Source organism: Varroa destructor, unplaced genomic scaffold (assembly GCF_002443255.2).
Source record: "Varroa destructor unplaced genomic scaffold, Vdes_3.0 BEIS01000004.1, whole genome shotgun sequence".
In the NCBI taxonomy this organism is placed as follows: domain Eukaryota; kingdom Metazoa; phylum Arthropoda; class Arachnida; order Mesostigmata; family Varroidae; genus Varroa; species Varroa destructor.
This window is the reverse complement of record NW_019211457.1, coordinates 14,561,118-14,582,950: the sequence shown is the minus strand read 5'-3', so window position 1 is coordinate 14,582,950 and position 21,833 is coordinate 14,561,118. Positions and strand designations below refer to the sequence as shown.

Below are 21,833 nucleotides of genomic sequence, written 5' to 3'. Positions count from 1 at the left end.
GGCTAATAGTTAGTTGATGCGAGGGTCTAAGTTCTAAATCTTAAGTGAGGAATTGCCGAACTTGAATGACGCGCACTAGGTGATAATTCTGTGCAAACACTTTTACAATTTTTTTTTCGGATGAATAGAATTTTTTTTATTTCCGAAGAAATATTTTATCTGATAATTGATTTGATTACGACGAATATAAACTGATTTCTATGGTCGAATTCAACCTACTGCTATATAGCATTGATAACAATAATAATAATAATGAGGATATTCACATTTCTACTCTTAAATACTTAGTAATTTCAAGTAACTGCAAATTACCATATATCAGTGGGAAAATATCAGACATCGGTCGCATTTTATTTTTACCTTAAATAACATCAGACAAGACCAGTATCACTGGAGTTATTTCCGCATGCTGCACAACATTTTGATAGCAATAATCTGACTGTTTATACTCTCGAAAAAACCGCATAAGGCGTCCGCCTTATTTATATTATCACCAAACGTGTTCCTCACACACAAGTAATACAGCACAGGTATAGAATTTCATTTGATTCTTTGTACCACTTCCTAGTGTTTAGCATCGCTACGTAGAGATTAGATTCCTCAATTCCGCTAGACTCCAGGCAAGACCCTGATGCGTCTTAAGTGACGATCCAAGCTAAGGCTTGTGTAAAGGTTGAAGTGGGCTTACACAAGGAGTAAATTTCTTCATTACATAAGAGAATAAAGTTAGCAAATTTTATTTCAACTGCTCCTCAGTTGAGCTAGCACGTCAGGAAAGCCAACGTTAATCTACGAGGGTAAGGCTGGCAACGATGGCGTCGGTGTAAGACTATCAATTTTGAGTTTTTCGATAGTTGCGACCACAAAGTTCTTCAACATCCGTTGTCAAGGTACAGTGAGATCTGACCTAATGAGCCAATAATCAGGTGGCCCTGAGAAAGATAATTTAACGTATTTGGGTAACGTATAATTAAACGTACTCAATAATAATCAGTCATACTGAACTGTTTTGCAACTGATCAAATTACGATTGCCCGTGTTTTCAACTACTTTTGCCTATACTTTGACAATTTAAATTTCGGAAGCTAATAGTTCCTACTGGAGAGGTCAGTTATCTCCAATACAGTAATCAGTCAAACGAAAACGTTCAGATTTTCAGGCTCTTCCTATTAATTGTTAATAAAAGTCAGACTGCCATCCTTTCACTAAATTCAAACTTCCGTCTTGACAAAAACATTTTAGCTCCGTAGCGAGCGAAAAGCTCAATATACTAGCAAGCATCTTTTGAAATGTGAAATATATATGCGTTCAGCATTACGAAAACGTAAATTATTATATGCTATTAAATTGTTAAATATTTTAGGTGCGTATATAAATATTTTTACACACATGACATAACGTTATGTGTCTTGTTCGACCGGTCAGAAGGATGGATTTATATAAGAACTAAAATGAATGAACCAATTCTGAATTCGAATATATGTTAAATCTATTTTTCTGGCTGTATAGTATGCTATGTGTAGTACAACTTATCAGTTTACAGAATTGAATAGACGTGAATATCTCTAATATAGTAAGTTCTCTTATTACAACGCCTACATACCCCCGTTTATAATGAGAATTTTCAAAATAATGTGCGAATTCTCATGCGTTTTGGACACGGTAACTGGTAACTGGTTGCCCAAGCTGAGAATAGGCTAATGAAATCGCCGTTGCTGACATTTGATGTGAATTCATCCAATACATTCTCATGCCACCAATTAGCACATCATGTCAGCAACAACAAGTGTTTACGTCAGATTGGTAGCAAATAAACCCTTTAAATTAACGCTTACGTTTTCTCATTCAAGGAACTACAGGTAGGAAGATACACTATATGGAGGGTGACCGCATCAGGTGATATCGACTTTTCTGCGTAATGAGCGTTCAACTTAGATTCGACTTGAGATTTTTTCTATTAATGAGTCAAAGGTACAGTACACGCATATTGACAACCGCATAAACGAATCGAAATAATAGACGACAGAAACCAATGCAAACGAAGGCAACAGCTTCATAGAGATAGTGTTACAAAAATAGCTCTGGTTTACAGTCAATCTGGGTAATAGGCAACATATGACTGTTTGATTGATCAGTGCATTTTAATAAAGTTCTCAAACTCTTCCATGGTTGATTTGGCCACCTTTGTGACGAATATCTCATCCGATGTTGTCGCGATCTGGATCGGCGTTACGAATGCTGGCAGCTTCGGATTGAATTGTGCACGATCAAGATGCCGGAGAAATTCTAGCCTTTGCTTGAGCCGAAAATCCCGACAAAACAGAACCTGCTCAAAGGGATACAAATGTGAAACAGTGAGAGGTAATCAGTTCGGGTAAGTAAAGCCTAAATCATACGACGATTAAAAGATCGGTGGTTTAATTGTATTAATGTATCCGACTAAGTTATTGCCAGTTTTATATTACGATGATAGACGTTAACGTCTGTCATAGAAGCAGGTGGTGTTCCGCAAAGGATGGATCAGTTCGAAGCCGACAACTTCAAATGCCGGATACGAATGAAATATTGTTGATATGCGATATAATACAAATTTATTGTTCTTAACTACAATATAGAACTATTTGTAAAGCAAAAACCAAAAATAATAACTATGTGCGTAACCTTGCTATGTCACTGTATCGGCCTGATCTGTCACCGGGTCAACGAGTTGGATATTATGCATTTCTGCAGACTCAAAAGGTTCAACCTTAATATCTTGTCGTCTTGATCGTGTCGCTAGCCGCAACATAGCGGAAATCGATATTGTCGTCGAGTTCTAAACAAGGACATGCCGTCCTTCGGTTATAGACCAACAGGATGTGTCGCATACAAAGTTTGTCATAGAAAGAAGGCTTCTACGGTAGAACCCGTCGTTGGCTAAATGACTCAAAGTAATCATCACATCCAAGTTGATTCGACACGTTCGTTCAAACGTCGCTGGTAAATCTACTAAGCAAATAACCACCAACTTAATATCAACCTAAAAACCTTCAGGTTATGGAGCGAGTTCTGTACAGTTCTTTCACCGCTGAACTCAAATCAACCCTTTACAAGGTCTGTAAACCATAGGGCTTGAAAACGATAAAATGGGCAGGTTAATTAACGGTCTAATAGGATTACCTTTGGAACAGTGGCGATCATTTCATGATCATAGCCGATCTCGCCATGGAGAATATCGAAACGGAGTAGAAGGTGCTGCTTATTCATGGTGAAAAGTTTTGGCGCCGTCATTAGAACGTTCTGTATTTCGTGGAACTTGAAGCCGAACTCATCGGACATTGAGAGCTTGTTCAAAATGAGCATACGGAGATTAGCTGTAATAACCTGAAAATGCGCATAACCGTTGGACCAAACAAATAAAACATGCCTCGTTAAATCTATAATTCGTTGCTCCAGTAAAGGAAGACACATTTTTTTTATTTAATAAATTTAAGTCGTATTATATAATACGACTATATATATATATAATATATATATATATATTTATTTATATATATAATCGTGGTATTCTACATCTACTATTGAGCGTAAATTAATAAAGTAATTGTTATAAATACATTCTATAAGGTACTGAGAATCACTCACTTTGGGGTAGATGGTCATAAGTTTTTTGAGCATGTTTTTATCTAGTTTGAACTGATTTTTGAAGAAATCCAGTCGATTCTCCAGGCGCTCCACGGAGAATGATAACCAAAACGGATCCTTTGTTATTATTCTACCAATCTCGTTCGACTTCATCCCCCAGCCGCCTTCGTTCTGCCAGAAAATAATAGTTATTTGCGCGTTTAAAATAGTCTAACCCATGAATGTTCGCAGTAATACGGACGGCCAATGCATCGATTTAGAACTTTGCTTGGGTCAGGGCGCAGGAGCATATAGTTAGAAATAAACTAACAGAAACTCGCGCGCGAGACGTCACTAATAGACCATTTGAGTACTTATTTATTCAAAAATCTGTGAAGCCTGTATCGCTGCTGTATTCTCTGCGTACCCATTTAGCAGATATTTCAGCCTGAAGATATTTGATCCGCGTGTCGAGAAGCTGAAATTCCTCACAGAGGAGTAGCGGGTTTTTTGTCAAAATGATTGACAGATCCTGAAATTCATAATTAAGTCAAAAGTAGCAACTAACTGACGTATCACGACAAAGAGAACAAGACAAACCGCATCAACAAGCATAGCCGAAGCAGTCAAATTGTACTCTTGAATTGGCTATTTAGTTGGTACCGTTAGCTAATACTTGTTATATAAATGATCTGTAACAAACGGCTATGTAGCAATTCGAACGGAACACATATTATATAGAAATAAGTAATTCCCTCTGAGTTGTACGTGAATAACTGCTACCCCGCTTGTAAATTAAGCCAAAACTATAGCTTAGCTTAGCGTTTTTAGTAGCCGAGCCTTTAACTTATTTCAATTACATGAAAAAACTATGATCTACATAAAATGTACTCGGCATGTACGCTCTATCTCATCACGTTTTTCCACCATCAAAAAGACAATAGTACTTCTAGACATTTTTTCCTAGTTGCAGAGAGAGTACACAATATAGCTCAGCTTTTAGTCTCATTTTTTCAACTTAAAATGAGCAGAATACCACAGGTTTACGTACTGAGTCATTTCGTTGCATAGATAACAACCAACAGTTGTTGAGATCGAAAGCTTAAAAGATCAAAAGTCAGCTATAGTTTCCTAAATAGTACATTTTGATTATCAATATGTATTTTTTCAAGTTAATATGCGCCTGGGTATATAACAAGTACTGCGACAGTGTTTCTTAAGCTATAAACAACATTAATTTGAAGCACAGTAAATAAACTGGGCTGCGTATAAACAGGCCCGCAAAACAATTTTAACATTTGTCCGAGGCGAAACCGTTCTAGGCAAAATACCGAGGAGGAGCTCTGTACACAGGATCGCTCTTTAAAACCATGACCACAAGGCGCGAAAGACTACATATGTTAACCAGCTGAAATTTTGCATAATGAAGTTGACTTCAACAATGTGTGGCTTCGAAAAACTTACAGCGGGGTCCACTCCACCATGATTTACCAGTAACTCAATACGTGGCTCGCAATCACGATTCCAATCGAGTTTGATTATGTTCTGGGTAATGTGAGGCTTCTTATCCCATTCGTACATTGAGACGCCGAGATGAATCAATTTCTGGATGACTTCCACCTAATGAAACAGGCAAGAGACAAAGCGATTTAGTAGAAACCTATCGAAACGTTTGCTCGGAGCTTTTAATAACAATAACAGTACTCAAGCGCTTGAAGAGATATCACGAGATTTTGCAGGCTTGCCTTGTCAGCAAGTGCGGCAACATTGTATACGGGCCTTATTCCAGGCCCCACGGTATCTAGGAATGCCGCATCGAACTGACTAATCCTATAATCTTGCAGTGCATCTTCTTTACCGATCTCGGCAACCTCGTCAAACTTTGCCTGCTCATCTTCTCTGTACTCCTACTCAAAAATACAAAGCAGAAAAATTAAATAGGTATCCTTTAGTAACGTTTAAAGTGTGTAATTTTTTAGCTAATATCGTGTAGGAGATAGCCCTATAGTTAATTTTAGATGCTATACTGTTTTCTGGCCTGTCACTCTGTTGCTGTACATTGCTATGCTGCAATTAGTCGTTGAAAATTTAAATTATATGCTGGGGACTAGACACTCTGAAGACCAAGCGTTGTTTGAAAAATAATAGGATATGACTGAACTCTTCTTTAAAGAAGCGCTCAGCCACCATAAAGAATAGCATGAGGCACAGTTTTCATCAAGCAGGCCAAAAATCAGGGCATCAAGTCTTCCCTCGGAAGTATTTACAAAGCAAACGCAAAAAGCTGAGACAGCCTGTTTGCTGAGATCACTAATTTAAACATTGAAGATACCGTAAGCATTGCCTTTTTGTTTACCTTACCTTCTTCTTTGAATTCTCTCTGAGTTTTTCGGACCTAACAAGGTCAATCATCGGAAGCGGTTCTCTTAACGAGCGCGTTTGTCTTATAGGGTACTTTTCGAATTTTTCTTCGATTATTTTCCCCATGATAGGCCGACCTGCCTTTGAGGTTCGCCAATTCGGTTGTCCAGCGCCGATTGCACTGTCACTATCATTATCATTAACTTCAGTCATCGGCGGCGCGCCACGTAAAGTCCGAAGCTGGGGTGCCAATACGACGCTTGAGCACTGTGCTGTCGCACGTTTCACCAATACACTAAGCATCGTTATGGCAGCTTAAAATGCAAATAAAAACGTAAAAGGAGACAAAAAGCTTTTTTTTAGAGAAAAATATTTTTCTAAAATGGAGGTTTAATTGCTTGTCTTTAAAGCAAAGCCACTAAGCCTTTTATGACCGCATTCAAAAACGTGAGAATGATTTGCCTTAAGTAAATTTTTATGAAGGTAGAAAAACTGAAATAGTAAAAACATACCTAAAGCAGATATATATCAACCCAATAGTCGAATTCACTCAGCAATTGCAGTTAAGTTGCTAAAGATAATCTGAAAGTTAGGTTAACTTTTAAATAATAATAAATTGTATTAAAATCTACTACCGTAGCTAGCATACAACATCTTTTCTTAATTTTTCGATAAATAAAGTTTGACTGCGTCAACCTAGTATATACCAAAACCAGCTTAAGAAAAATCGTACTTAGACTTATTCTTACAGAAAGAGTATTATAGTACAACAGATGAAACTAGGGAAATCAACTTTTTTGTTCTTGTAAACGCTTTTTCTATATTTATTGAAGCCATAGTTATTGAATCTCTTCTTCTTTTTTCATTACTTCTTTTTGAATGTGAAATTCGAACACCATAAATTTCGTTAGAAACACAGACTACATCTGGAATCAAACATATCGACTGATACATGATTTGTTGTATTGGACCTTCTTAGGAAATTATAGGTGGCTCATTTGCACTTTAACTTTTTGTAATTAGTCACCGAAATTAGGTGAAACTGATTTAGCGTGTCACACATATTTGCTTAACTTCATGAAAGTGCCATCAGATTATATAATATACTACTGAAAAATTATTCTTATTATAATATATAATTACTAATGAAATATTATTATTATTATAGAAGCGTTATTTAATGTTTGCATGTGATAAGCATACAAGATGAATGCACTGCTAAAAAATTCTAAGAACGATATCTAATTGACAAGACATTTATGATTTCGTAATGTATGGCATATTGGAAAACTTGTACAATGAAATTTTCAAAGTCGTTTTTAAAAAGCCATATATATTGCGATGTAAGCGATTGTTACTAATTACTATTAATAAGATCGCTTAATCACTTTTGCATGCTGGACGAATTTGTTCACCATTTTCTACACAAGGTTACCGATCAGGTAACTTGGTTATCCTTAAACTCCTTAAGCAATCGCAGCGTAAATCAATTATTTTCTCGCTTAAAGATCTAGTAGTGGTTAGGTTCAAAGTTAGAAGATAAGTTTACCTTTTCGTTTGCTAAATTATAGTCTTTATTTTGCAAACGATTTCGAAAGTTTCATCATCCAAGTACTCTAAATAAGTAATCTAATGATTCTAATAGTCCTAAACAACTAGTTACGTAAAGTACCCTTTCAAATTTTCTAAAGGTACTCATACATTTCATTAAATAACTATACTTTTTTGGTTATCGACCGAATCGGCATGTCAGTCCTGCGATAGACATCTCATTTAAAAAAAAGTAATTCCTTCTATAAGTTATTCTTTATGCTACCAAATAGAATATGAAATGAAAGCGATCATAAACAAATAAACTTGAGCATACTGGTTTAGCACTTGAACAACAATTTGCAGGCACTCACACGCTTAGGCACTTTTCGCGCACCGTGAAGTTAAGAACAGCTGTTCATTAGTACAAGGATTGTTGCACCCGGAACTTGTTGGCCTAAAGTTGGAACCACATATTCACACCAATTCTTGCAGCTCGAAAAAAACGATAGGATCTAAACGATCGCTATTGTTTGCTCATTTCATGGGAAAATCATAAATAAAATGCATTCGAAAAACAAAAGGTCACTTAAGAAATAAAGTGGCAAAAAAATTCGCTTGACATCTTAATATAGTTAACGAAATGCACTTCCGGGTGCAGCCCAAAATTCGAATCAGCTGATTCCGTCAATTACAACTGTCTATTCTAGAGCCGTTAAGCGTTCGAATCGAATATCGTTGTCATTGTGAGTGTACTTCTAGAACACGTATGTAAAACGCCAGCGCTGATACTCTATCGCCGTGGCCGGTTGGCGACATAGCTACGTGTTGAATGGCAGACACCATCAATAATATGGACTGTCACTATGTGGAGATTTTCGCTTGATACCGCTTTTGCTAAACCGAGTCATTGGTTTGCAGCAAGTGGCCGGGAACCTGATATTATTCTTGCAAAAAGGTGTTACATTGACAAAAGAAACTTGCGCCTTACGCAGACCAAGGCTAGCGCAATATTAATGTACTAATATATATATATATATATATATATATATATATATATATATATATATATATGTGTGTGTGTGTATGTATATATATATAGATACATGTAAGTGTGACGTAAGCTCGAGTACAATGGAATGACAATGATTTACCAGACCTTTGTGATCGATATCGATAATAGCGCGTTAATAGAATCGATAATAGAATTCGCTTGCATCTATTTCGAGACACAAAGAATATAGCAAAAGTATTTCTGGTGAGAAAATGACAAATACGGATTATCCTTGTCGAAGGCTTTTGAGAATCCATGGATTTGTATTACCGGTGATCTTTGTGAGCATTTTGCTATCTGATGAAGTCTGCGCCGTTAGCCGGAAACAGCTGGATGACTACAGGTAAGATAAAAGAATAAGCTGTTAAAACATAAAAATACAGTCTAAATATAATTTTTTTCATGAAAATAAAAAACTGATTTGTCTTTACCTTATAACGCATACATTATGCTCTATATACTGTTTGCCTATACGTTTGTTGGCTTTTGCTTTGACCTATAATACGTTCCGGTTCTTAACACAGTTGATTCTTTGCTTGAATGGAAAAAAACAAGGTTTATATAATATCAGTTGAAACCGTAAATAAGAGGTCTATTAGTAGATTATGAAAAGTCTGCCCGAGCATTTTTTGAAGTATTCAGCTATTGTTTCGAAGTAAAAAAGAAAAGTCGAATTTAGCCGTCATATTGCACAAAAATATATCGAAAAAATAATGTAATGACACGCAGTTTTTGGGATTTTATTGTTCTAACTTCTTAGTAATTACAACCCGTTCGGTGATTTTAAAATGGCATTTGATATGGCGCTCCGAGACGGGACTTTAGTAAAGGCTCGATGCGGAACATACTGCCCCTGATCAGGACGATCCTGGTAGTAGATTAGATGACCGTTTGTCTGATCAACTGGCCTAGCGTAAAGTGATACCTGTGCCCAGCACTTCGTTCCGGTTACTGAACGATCTGCCCCCTGTGTTCAAAGTCCAGCGAAATACATGAAAATGCTGCTTTTTTTCCGACGGTATTGTCATTATTTCAAGGACTCCGTCTCATGTCTGGGATACCCTCGCATGACTCTCGCTATATTCAGATGAAGCGGAACTTATAATACTAACAAGACAAAAGTCAAAGTTCCGTTGCCGAAATTGCCTCACAGAAAACCCTCCACATAGACAGAACGACCTTGAAAAACTTTATCAGCCTCAAGTACCTGAATGCGGTTTTACTTACGAACGGTCGAGCACGGACAGAAGACGACGAGCGATGGTGGCAAGTGTGGATAGGCAGACTTACTCTGAACTTTCCCTATGAACATCGCTGCCGTGTTCGAAATCCGAGTAGCCCTGGTAGCTTCCTACGGAATTAAAGCAGCATAGGAGCATCTCTCGTCGGACAATACAGCTATGCTTCACGTCTGTATCGCTGCGCTAAGAAAATCTCGTCGTAATAAACATGAGCCAATGGGCAACAACCGTACCTTTGTGTACTTATCGCATACAAGTAGGCAAACAGATTAGCCACTCATGAGCAGTAACTCGTTGTGGAAATTACCTGAATCGAACAACACTTATCGCAACTACTTTTCTTCGCCGCGTGCTCAATCTGCATTACTTAAAAATCTCATAATTTTGTCTAAGTCTTCGTTAACTCATTAATCAATAGAAATGTATTATCATTGTTGTTTAATAATATTGTCTAAGCGTTCAGTCTTTTTTCACACTTGCTCTAGTACAATCTGGTGCCCTATATACATCTTAACATTTATTATTATCGTTTTTCACTGCGTACGTTTCTAAATGCGTAACTTCCTTTTTCGCCTTTCAACGGATATTCAATTTGTCGCCACTTTATAAGCTTAGCAAATTTAATAATAATAATAATCAGATATTTGCGCTGCAAATGATGTCAAGGTGAACTGTACTGCATAGTTCTAGCATCTCTCTATACAAATTCCGTGTAGTTTCAAAGAAGTTCTGCTCTGAGTTGGCACATAAAAGGTGATTATGGAACGCGCCTGCTCTAACGAAATGCCTGCTTTCAATGAGCTTGGCTGGGAGAAAGACCCTCTGTTTGAAAAAAGCTAGCCGAAGAGGCGAATAAAAATCTATCGCGTACAGAGATAATATCTGCTAAGCCGAATATCACCTCCATAACATCTGAACATGGCCAGCTATTGTTGCGTGGGCAACGCCAACACCACCGGCGTTTATTTCATCCATTCGTCCGATCTAAACATATGGTTGAAAGGAAACATGAGCGACGAAACGTTGTTCATCATTGGCGCTGTGCTTGTGCATGCTAATCATTGTTGTATATTACATGCAACCTTTATACGACACAAATCTCTGTGCCAACAGAGAGATTAAACGGTTCAAAAACGTGGGTCTAAATGCATGCGAAGAGAAAATGCCCCCGTTTGAGTCACTCATGATGTGGAGATAACATAGCATGTAACCAAATTAACCAAGTACGATGTCGCTTCTATGGGAACATGTTCGCATGGCGACTGCTTTAAGTAAATGTCCCTGTTTATTACAGTTTTATCCACTCAGGTATACAAATCGAGCATCAGAGGTGTAACAAAACTGTGCAATAATTAAATCAAACGATAAATGAAAATAGCATTAGATATTGGCACAAAAAAGGTGATATTTTCAAGAAGTCAGTTCTCTTAAGAGGGTATCTGGATTAGTTTTCAAATCGTCAAGACCTCTTTGATCCATTAATGTTTTCTTACGGGGCTGTATGATTTTACGGTTGAAACAAGTTCAGTCATATACTATTTGGGTGTTCCAGTAGTTACTAGTAGTATTAGTAGTTGGAACAGGAACGTGTGCTTCTTTTTCTCATAATGGATCTGATTTGATGAAAAATCTTAGAAAGATACCAGAAAAGTTTGGTGTAAACGATATGGCCATCATAGATAGATCTTGACGTGTAGCGATTATTGTAGCCCATAAACAATTGTCCACTGTACGCTAATGCAACCGTCATATTTAAGCATTGGTCGTATTCCACTGGAAAATATTGCTCTTTGGCGAAAGCCATGTTCTTCAAAAAATCACAATATTGACCAAAACTTTCATGAAACTTTACCTCAACTTTGAAAGCAACTCAAAAAGCTGAGCTTTTTACCAAAACTTTAAGTGTCATTCACTCCACTGCGTTGCCACGAGTCAGCTTTTTGCTATCAACAGGTACAACGGAAGTGAATTTACCTGGCACAAAATCATCAGTGTATTTCATATTACCGCCAGATATGCCTCTACAGGTTAAGCCAGACGAGAGGTCGTGACCGTTGAACGACGATTATAAGCAATATAACGAAACTAGCAACATCAATTTTCCGATAAGTGTGTACGAATAATGTTAGGTTGAAAGTACCGGACAAGCTACAATGTTGCATACTGCTAGCGTTAATGGGGGATGGGATGTACAGTACGTATTGCATTGGATTCAAATAGGCACTCTGTTCTGTTTACTGTCATTAAAACATTGAGATGGGTCTCGTTTAGCTACTGTTTACAGTTTACAATTTGGTTAACGCAATTACGCTTAATGCTACGTCAGGTTTGGCGGCGACAGATTGCGTCAGAGCTGCATCCTCTGGGGACTGCCCAAGAGAATTGTGAATGCAATGCGGCTCGTCACTGTTCTCAATCTTGGAAATTTTGTAAGTTTTACATTTCATGAATGCATGTATATATATATATATGCATTTATGAAATGTAAGCTTACAATGTGTTTGCTTAGGCATGTAACCATGACGGCTAACATAGGAGTAGACAGAATTTCATGTTTATTGTCCTTAAAGATTTCAATAAAGGATCCACGCAAATAAAGGCGATTTTAATTCAGATTTTGTTCGATTTATTCACACAAGGTTTATACAAACGCTCGAATCCGAATGTGTTTTGACTATACCGCGCTCACGTGTTCTGTCGCTGATCGATTGCTAGCCATCGAATAAACCTATTTGTGTCGGGCTATACGTGTTAGCTTTGAAAACGACTTTTACAAAATGATGAGAAATAACATCAGAATTCGTTTTCCTAGCATTAAATAGCAAAATCATATGTAAGTGTTTATGGACAAAAGCATTTTCTCAGAAGATAACACGTTGTGCACTTGAATAATTGATTTGAGTACTTCTTACAGCTGTGCCACTTACGTAGCAGCTCGAGACTCTGCTGCGTTGTATCAGTCTTGTAGGAAAATAGCACACCAATATCAGTAACACTAAGCGCTTTTTTATGACATTTGTTACTTCATCATTTCATTTTGCAGAGAACGTGTCCGAACGACGTTTACGCACGCGTATGACTCGTATATGAGACACGCGTTTCCTCTCGATGAATTACGACCGCTCTCGTGCGATGGATTCAATACGTGGGGCAGCAACTCTCTTACACTGATCGGTCAGTGAACATTGGTCATTGATTTTGTTATGAATCTTCTCCGGCTCATACCACTCTGTCCTAACAGTTGCTTAGGTTCGAGTTTTGCTTACGGATTGTCGCAGGTCAATCACTTATGCAAAATTATATCATCTTTTTGTTCGGTTTTAACGGATCTTTTTCAATCCAAATAAAAATGTACAAGTGCGATTTAAACCTATGACAGAATTGTGTTCATTTTGATGAATTTTTTTTTTTTTCGATTTCCACTGGTCGCTATATCGACCATTGACATGTTTGAATTTTATATATGAGATTAAAGATAGAAATATACAAACTGAGGTCCAATTATAATGAATATAAAAGGTTTGTCAGTTTTCAATCCACTGCACAGTTTTTACAGAAAATCAGCTAATTGATGTGCTTGATGTAATAACCTTTAGATGCCTTGGATACGTTGGTGGTTATGGGTAACTACTCCGAGTTTCGGCGAGCAGCTAAACTTGTTTTAGAGAATACAGATTTTGACAAGGACCTCAATGTGTCCGTCTTTGAGACGAACATTCGAGGTGAGTTAGTTAAAGTCAAAAGGTTGGAAAGCTTTGATAGTTAAAACAAATTATCCCCTGTAGGACAGGTTACACGAGCTTCTAGTTGCTTCTAGTAGCTTAATAATTATGTTATTTTTCTTAAAGCTAAAAGTCACAATGAACAAGATCAGTATCCTCCACTATAGTTAAAAGGAACCAGTTTTGTTGACATCTGTTGGTTTGTCCTACCATGGAGCTAACAAGTATTGGTCATTTTAGTGGTTGGTGGCTTGATCTCTGCGCACCTTCTCTCAAAGAAAGCCGGTATGGACCTAGAACAAGGCTGGCCCTGTGAAGGTCCATTCCTCCGTTTAGCTGTTGATGTTGCCAAACGGCTATTGCCTGGTAAGCGTTCCATACCTCTTCGTTTGATTCGAGCTGGCACTAAATCACGAGTCCGTTTCAACAATATATACATTTACAAATATTTAGTTTATCTTCGTAGCAATGCGATGTTACGGCTTTTCTGCTATCTACTAGAGGAACCTTTTAGGTAAGACAAGGCATGTTGGTTTTTCATGTTGGTTTTTTTTTGCAAAAAACAAACAAAACGCCACTTGTCACATCATTCAATTGTCGGAGATCGGATTGTATTCAAACATAGTATTTATAATTTTTCTTTTTATCATAGCATTTGACACGGCAACGGGAATGCCATACGGCACGGTCAACCTTCGTGAAGGCGTTCCCGTGGGGGAAACGACGGTGACATGTACTGCGGGGGTTGGGACCTTCATCGTAGAGTTTGCTAGTTTAACGCGCCTTACTGGTGATCCTCGGTACGAGGAAGTGGCTGTCCGAGCCCTGCGAGCTTTATGGGCTACACGTTCAAAAGTTGATCTTGTAGGAAACCATCTTGGTAAGTTGCACGTGCATATATGTATGTTATATATGTTGTAATTTTAGCGTGTGCGATTAAAACTGCATAAAGTGAATAATCCTTTTTCAGATCTATATAAAACTCTGACGCCATTTGTCAACATTCGGAAACTGTCCTTCCGAAGTTATAGCGACCTTTTACACAAAAATGTATAGCTCCGGCTTGGATATTGGCTAGATAAAAACGTTTACTTGAAAAGTACTGACAGAGTGTCATTGTTGCCATTACGTAGCTTCCAATTTCTCCACAGTTATGGCTTTTCCTTTTACATTCCGTGTCTTGTTGTGCAGCATTATTACCTATTATATATTTCGCAGCGATATCCGTTTTTTAAGTGATTTACTAAGGAACATTCTGCTTTCTGTGTCCTTTTCGAAAGTGTCTTTTCCTCCGAACTCATCTTGATCGTTGCGTGAGGCAAAATTTTTTCGAATTGTTTGTTACAAACAAACGCAGTCATACTGAGCGCAAGCGTTACATAGTACCAGCTTTAGGGAATGGACGTTTTCAGATGTTTGCCTCTACTGTACTCGTAAGTTGTAAGTCGATTCGGTTTATGAAATCCTGTATTCGCACCCATTATTGCAGATATAGAAAACGGAAAGTGGACAGCGACCGATGCATCGATCGGTGCTGGCGTCGATTCATACTTTGAGTATTTGGCTAAAGGGGCTTTCATTCTACGTGAGTCGTGGCTTCTACATCATCTTGAAGTCTATCGCGCTGCCATAAATAAATACATGCGGCGAGACGATTGGTTTTTGTCCGTTCGTATGCAAACCGGCGAACCCACGATGCCATATTTCCAAAGTTTGGAGAGCTTCTGGCCAGGAACTCTGGTTAGTAAAACTCTATAATACCGAAAATCGTACAGCATTAGATATTATGATTATTATTAGTAGTAGTATAGTCTAGAAGGGCTTTTTAACCGAAGCTGGTAGAGCAACGAACGTTTGGAATGTCATTTAATTGCTTGCTGAACATTCACACGGGAGACGCGAAAAATCTCATGGATCTATATTAGACGCAGAAGCAGCACATAAATGAGCGTCTGCTGAAAAATCACAGATCCACTTACGGCTGGGACGTTGGGGACAAGAACGACTTCTAGCTAACTACAGATTTAGGAGGAAGCCATTCGAGCTCAAGGTGAAGCCTCACTTAACAGCTTTTCTTAACCGAAGGCTATCTCTAAAGCTTAAGAGAACAACTGCAAAATTAATAAAGATGAAACTTTTTTATAATTATAAAAATTATAATGATTTCGATTTTGGGATCAACAATTACGTATTATTACGTAATAATGGAGTAACTATAGAACACTTAATTGTCTTAACAACCGTTCTTACGTTTACGTTTGATAATTATAAGTTAATGTCATTGCACTGTTGAAGTACATAATAAATAGGCTATCAAATGCGTAATTGATTACCTGTTAAATGGCTAAAAATACGGATGAATTATTTGTTGTATCTAAACCAATTCTAGAGTCTGCTTGGCTACATCGAGGATGCGCGTCGCTCATTATACAATTATCATCAAGTGTGGAAGCAACTGGGTTTCATTCCCGAGTTTTACGATATTTCGCGCACGCAGCCGCAAGACAAACGGGAGAGTTATCCACTTCGGCCAGGTAGGTTCTTGAGACTACGGCTGGAAACCGTTCGCGATCTTGGCGTAGCACATATATACATCAAAATTCGATCGACGTTTGCAATCTTAATAAGTTTGAGGGCTATATATATATGTTTGTCGCGTGATTTAGAAAAACGAATTCACTGTGTTTTACTATAAGTAAACAAATCTAGAGTGACAAGCCGATTGTGTTTATAGTAAGGCTCTTGGTAATTGGCAGAATCATAATTAATGTTTCGTTATTTTGTGGTCCTGCAGAATTTATCGAGAGCGTGATGTACCTATACCAATCGACAAAGGACCCTCATTTTCTGCAAATAGGTGTCGATGTTCTTACCTCAATTGAGTATTCCGCCAGGACAGAGTGCGGTTACGCGACGGTACGTATCAGTGGAGCGCAGTTTTTGAATTGTTGCTACTTCGCTAATGTTGGCTGGTCCTGTAGCGGCTGTTGATGCAAGCACTCATTCAAGCAAAAGACAACATCCACCGTAAAAAGTTACTTGAAATGCACCATTACCTGAAATATTCTAAGTATTTTACAATAAAATTATATAGCCTGTATAGCTTGCAGCTGAGGGGCTCGTATCATGGCATGCTGGTTCCAGATTATTAAGCAGGCTTTAGGCCGATACATTTCCAAGAAGCTGGTATTGCTAAGTGTTTTATCATAATTATTTATTGTCTTCATTAGGTGAAGAATGTGGCTACTCATTTACTAGAAAATCGTATGGAGTCTTTTTTCTTGGCCGAGACGACGAAGTACCTGTATCTTTTATTTGATGTGGACAACTTTGTGCATAATCCTTTTGCTAACTACGATTCACGTAACGTGACTACGCGCGACGGCCTGACAAGGGAATGTATCTTCGATGCCGGTAAGTATTTCGATTATCCTAGGCTAACTTAATCTTTTCTAAACAGCCATTTAGAAAAAGGAAACAGAGTCCAAAAGAACAGCCTTTTTGTTGAGTAAGAGATAAGCCTGTAATTATTATAGAAAAAAAAAGATTTTTACATAATACGAAAAAGTACCTTGACGGTTCGATTAATTGCTGCCTAAACTATCATGTGCTTTTTCGAAATGTGATTTTTTCTTATCTCGACTTACGATGCGCCTATTGTCGCCTACCACTTTTTTTCATATAAGAAGGTTTCACAACCTACATGATTCTGGCAGTTAATACAAGTATGAGATCAGTTCCTTTAGTACGCAAATTAGGGCGTGGTGGTTCAACGTGCAGGTCGTCGATAACTGATTTAATATAATCTTTGCTCATTGACAAACGTATGATTAATATAATTTTCAGGGGTGCTTGTAAGGTACCAAGGTAGCGTATTGCAGCTATAAGCATATATTGCTAATTAATGTTATTCATTGCGCGTTACGTTTTAAGGCGGCTACATATTCAACACAGAAGCTCATTTAGTCGACCTGGCACTGCTGGACTGCTGTCGGCCGGACTACCTTGCCTACGATATTCAGGCTCGATCAGCAAAGGCTTTTTTGGCGGCTAGTCGAACAACAACAAAGGACGCTCCAGGATCTGCCAACACGTTAAAAGAACGCCAGAGGATGCTCGACACTTTCACTGAGTACGTTACTTACGTTACACTAAGAAATGCCTGTAACGGAGACATCTGTCATTTAATAGTCTCACATCATCAGGCGTTACAATATGTTAGACAATGAGTTTTAAGTTTTTCTAAGTTTTTATATTGTTCTTTTTTTTTATTATTTATTCAATCTTTTGTCGTTAGCATATTCATAACATAATTTTTACCATTATGTCCCTTGCCAAGTGTACTCGAAATTTTATTATGTCGACATAAGCAATTTATACTGAAAGATTTTGTCAATGCACGGTGCCAAACTCCTAAAAATTATTTTCCATATTTAGCAGTATTTATATATTACATACAGGTTCATGTCAATCAGATTCACCGTGTACTTGCAGTTGTCCTATTTAACATACATTTTTTGTCTTTTCTAACATGTTTTCAACACACTGACAAAGCGTACTTGATCATCTTAACAATTAACAACACATAATCGTCTTGGTAACTGTTCCCTAGACCAAGCTTGTCTGTTGAACACTTAATTACAGAAAAATGCAAACTCTCCCAAAAATGACTTCATTACTACCTTTATAGGAATAAAATTTCAAATTATCATTTTACAATACTCAAATATTATTCTTTTCCCATTTTTATCGTTGCAGAATACCGACTTCCGTAAACGACTCAACAGCCAACGAGTTGGCATTGCAGTGCTTTAGAGGGCCTCTGCACGGAGCACATCACTCAAATATTCATAACCAAAATTCTAGCTACTACGCAAAATTTGCTCATCGATCAGGCGAGGCACCAGCCAAAAATTATGACGCTCTAGAAAATCGAGATGACTTCCAGGAGTGGTTCTCCTGTACGGCATTGCCGACCTTGAGTCAGTTTGCCTTACGCGGACACATCGTCGATTCCGTTGGCTGACGCGTCTCAATACATCACGTCGAAGCTTTTATAAATGTCTATGGAAAGAGTTTGTCGATTTGGGAGATATTATAAGAAGTTGACTAGCACCCGTAGATATTCCGGCGCCACGAAGAACTCGAACAAGTGTAGCAGAATATTTACTCTTCTGAGACAGTTTAGATCACTGAAAGATGAGCGAAAAGAAGAGGGGGCCGGGGGAGCAGGGGAAAAAAACTAACAGAGGGAACGATTTAGGCGAATATAAAAATGTAGTGCGAAGATAGTGATGTCAATAGTCAGAGTAGTTGTGTGTGTACAGTCGTGAATTGCATTTGAGAATGAAAAAATATTTTTGCTGTTTTTTTATAAAAGCTGGGCTTATGAATGGCACAAACCATGTGAGAAAAAGGTTATACGTTAGATGATGAGTTATTTATTATACGAACGTAACGTGTAATCAAGGTAATATATATAGAAATTAAAATAGTAGGTCGTAAGTGAAACTTTTTTTCATAGGAATAGCCGTTAGACCTGGTTTCCACATTAGCAGTGTAAAACTCAGCTTTGAGAGACGTTGTTAGTATAATCATTTTGGCATTACTTGCAGTTTACGTTATTTTCGGGGGTGAAACGGGGTGAAAAATCTGTCTGAAACAGCGCGTAATGACCCATCCATAAATTATTTTCAACCTTAAGAAAAAATCTACTAAATTTATCGTTCGAGAAGTGCTATCAGTCTTTATTCAGCCATATTTTGTCATTTATAGCGTGTCGACATAGCAGAGAAGCGGCTTACTGTATTCGGAAGTAAAACCCAGAGAGAACTGGTTCGTGTGCACGATAGTTGAAAAAATCATCGGACTGCCAGAGCGCCGCAGGAGGTTGAGGTTTAACATACATCATAAAGAAATCTTGCCTTGTAACCTGGCGAACTTGACTATTAGGGGTCTATTCACCTGCTGTGGCTATATGGCTCTACTGTATAGAGCAACATTTTCTATAATTCAGCAGATCACTGGATAAAGTCGAAGTAGTAGCAACTGCCAGCATAAGATCGAACGAGACCAAACTTAGCTTCTGAAAAGAGGTAAGCTAGACACAATGTGGCTGACTGAACGATACGAAATGCGTTACTTGACTCGGTTTTAAGTAATGGATAATTCTAACTGTTTCTGAAAAACAACCGAAACAAACCAGTGAAACACTGTGACATATCGGCAGTTAGTTCACTGTTTCGCGGCCATATTATACGAATAAAATTTCAAACTTGTGGTGTTGCCGTGGTGAATGATACATAAACGTAAGTAATACGTACGTAACGTAAAAATTATCATTCAGGAGGATCTATCGCATCGAAATGGCGAGTAACTATCTCCACAGAAGCACAAAGGCATTTGCAAACAAACAAAACAAAAAAGTACAAGTTCTACTTTCGATATTTGAGCAATGTATTGACCGGCGACTAAAAATAACACAAAGGAAAAACGAAATTATAGATTGTGATAAATATATATAAAAGAAACTATAAAATCACAATGAAGCGGACATATCAATCCTCAATCAATATCTACCGGCCGTTCAGAACATTATTGAGATGCTTAGTATCTTTCGCTTAAGAAACAAGCATGAAAATCAGAGAGAGAATTAAAGGTGAGCACCGCATATAATATTGGCATAAGGTTTTTAGAAATAGATGTTACTTAAATTTAACAAAGTTGAATGACGTTACCGACCACAGTTTGGGCATCCTTTCCGCTACGGATGCGTCTGAGTGAGATAAATGGATTTATATTATTAAGTGAATAAAGGACGTATGTAAATGATGATTTTTCTATCTTATTAGTACATGAGAGTTAGTTGCTTTTTAGGTAAAAATCGTTTATTTGGATTAAATTTGTCCCCTTTAGGCACGAGTTTTCTATTCCTAATTACGGTTACGTTTGCTGAAAAGAGATCACTGTTAAAGGCATCACACAAAGCCAACACTTTCACCCATCGCCCGTGTTGCACAATCCAACTTCAGAGTGATTATTATGGCAATGCGGGGTTTCCACCTAATTATTCTCACATGTTGTTTGCCCCTGATGAAACGACAGATACATCCACTGGTGAGCGTTAAATGTTATTTGTTTTAAATTTTTTTGACGGTCTCAAGCCAGCAAAGCGTTTTTAGATTCTATATCTAAAAACGCTTTCGAAATGTTTTTCTTTCATTTCAATTATGCAGTTACATAAATAAGAAAAGTTATTTATCATTGCAATAAATCTTGTGGATCTAGTAATTATGCGCAGATCATTTTGTGATAAACTAAAAAACAATCCTGCGCCTAACCTATAGCAACATAAACATAGAATGTTTTTTTCTTACGTGTTTGTCGTTTTCGTCGTATTACGAAGGCTATGTAAAATGAGCATGACGTGGACACAAAAAATTTCGAGATCTAGTTTTAGAAACAATGCAAAACCACCGCATCTTATAATGTAACAGCATTGATAGCTCTAGCGTCAATTGTGCAAAGAGTATTAGAAAGATTCTAACTTGATACAAGGTTTTGCTTAAAAACGTTCCATACATATTTTGAAAGAACTGAATCGCTTTAATTAACACGTCTTATCTCATATCACTAATATTTTTCAGTGGTATTGCCAGATAGGGCTTACAAGTGCGCCCCTCAATATATTGCATTTCTAGAGTTTAAGACAAACGATTTAAGGGGCGGCATAGTCTGGATGGTTGATGCGCATCTCTGAGCTTCCAAAATAAACATGAACGTACGGCCATTTTCAGCATTGGCATATTCTTACTATGACATGCTGCTATATGGCCGTTTTATAAGAACCTTAAAGAAATGCCCAGATAAGTCAAGCGACCTCTGTTTAAAATAACGCCTAGCGACGTAAATTGTGGAGGAAAAATAATATCAAGAAGGTTCTTCTTAATGTGTACTACAAAGTGTTCCTTACAGGGAAGGAACACTTTCAACTTACAACTTTTTATGTAATTAAAATAGTATTTAATTAAGTAAATTAGTTCAATTAAACAATTTTGAGATGTTCCTAAAGAATTCACGAAAATGACAATCCGTGACGAAGTGACGCTTTAATTAAGACAATATTTATTGAATATTGCCCTAAATATTTATATTTATTCCTTGGTATTTTTCTCAGTTCCCAAATTTGAAAACACATTCGACATTTTTTTACGAAAACGTTCTGCATGCATTACAAATAACGATTTACAAAGCTATTCATGCGATAATCGTTTCTACATAGCTTTAATATGTCTTAATTCTACTTCTAATTGCACGATAACG

At 37.5% G+C, this 21,833-nt stretch overlaps 2 protein-coding genes across 2 annotated transcripts; one reads left to right on the top strand and one right to left on the bottom strand.

Moving 5' to 3' along the window:
* Positions 1-316: 316 nt before the first annotated feature.
* Positions 317-7,703, bottom strand: mTerf3 (mitochondrial transcription termination factor 3). Its single transcript, XM_086988570.1, has 8 exons — positions 7,686-7,703; positions 5,965-6,278; positions 5,349-5,510; positions 5,068-5,223; positions 4,031-4,135; positions 3,625-3,795; positions 3,160-3,363; positions 317-2,326 (listed from the first exon to the last, which is right to left on the bottom strand). Exons 2-8 carry the CDS (start codon positions 6,265-6,267, stop codon positions 2,132-2,134), a joined length of 1,296 nt encoding a protein of 431 aa, XP_086844696.1. The 5' UTR covers positions 6,268-6,278; positions 7,686-7,703; the 3' UTR covers positions 317-2,131.
* A 481-nt stretch (positions 7,704-8,184) lies between these two features.
* On the top strand, positions 8,185-20,345 carry LOC111248621 (ER degradation-enhancing alpha-mannosidase-like protein 2). The gene is made up of 12 exons (XM_022801264.2): positions 8,185-8,452; positions 8,790-8,891; positions 12,833-12,963; positions 13,386-13,511; positions 13,752-13,877; positions 14,164-14,391; positions 15,001-15,251; positions 15,901-16,045; positions 16,306-16,427; positions 16,742-16,925; positions 17,445-17,643; positions 18,270-20,345. The coding sequence occupies exons 1-12, from the start codon at positions 8,361-8,363 to the stop codon at positions 18,535-18,537; spliced, it is 1,974 nt and encodes a 657-aa protein (XP_022656999.1). The 5' UTR covers positions 8,185-8,360; the 3' UTR covers positions 18,538-20,345.
* The last annotated feature ends 1,488 nt before the right edge of the window (positions 20,346-21,833 follow it).

Coding starts and splice junctions, on each gene's coding strand:
- mTerf3 (XM_086988570.1), bottom strand. CDS start 6,267: ATGCTTAGTGTATTGGTGAAACGTGCGACAGCACAGTGCTCAAGCGTC. Junction 5,511..5,964: donor GAGAGAATTCAAAGAAGAAG/GTAAGGTAAACA, acceptor ATTTTTGAGTAG/GAGTACAGAGAAGATGAGCA. Junction 5,224..5,348: donor TTGCCGCACTTGCTGACAAG/GCAAGCCTGCAA, acceptor CTGTTTCATTAG/GTGGAAGTCATCCAGAAATT.
- LOC111248621 (XM_022801264.2), top strand. CDS start 8,361: ATGTGGAGATTTTCGCTTGATACCGCTTTTGCTAAACCGAGTCATTGG. Junction 14,392..15,000: donor TCTTGTAGGAAACCATCTTG/GTAAGTTGCACG, acceptor CCATTATTGCAG/ATATAGAAAACGGAAAGTGG. Junction 17,644..18,269: donor ATGCTCGACACTTTCACTGA/GTACGTTACTTA, acceptor TTATCGTTGCAG/AATACCGACTTCCGTAAACG.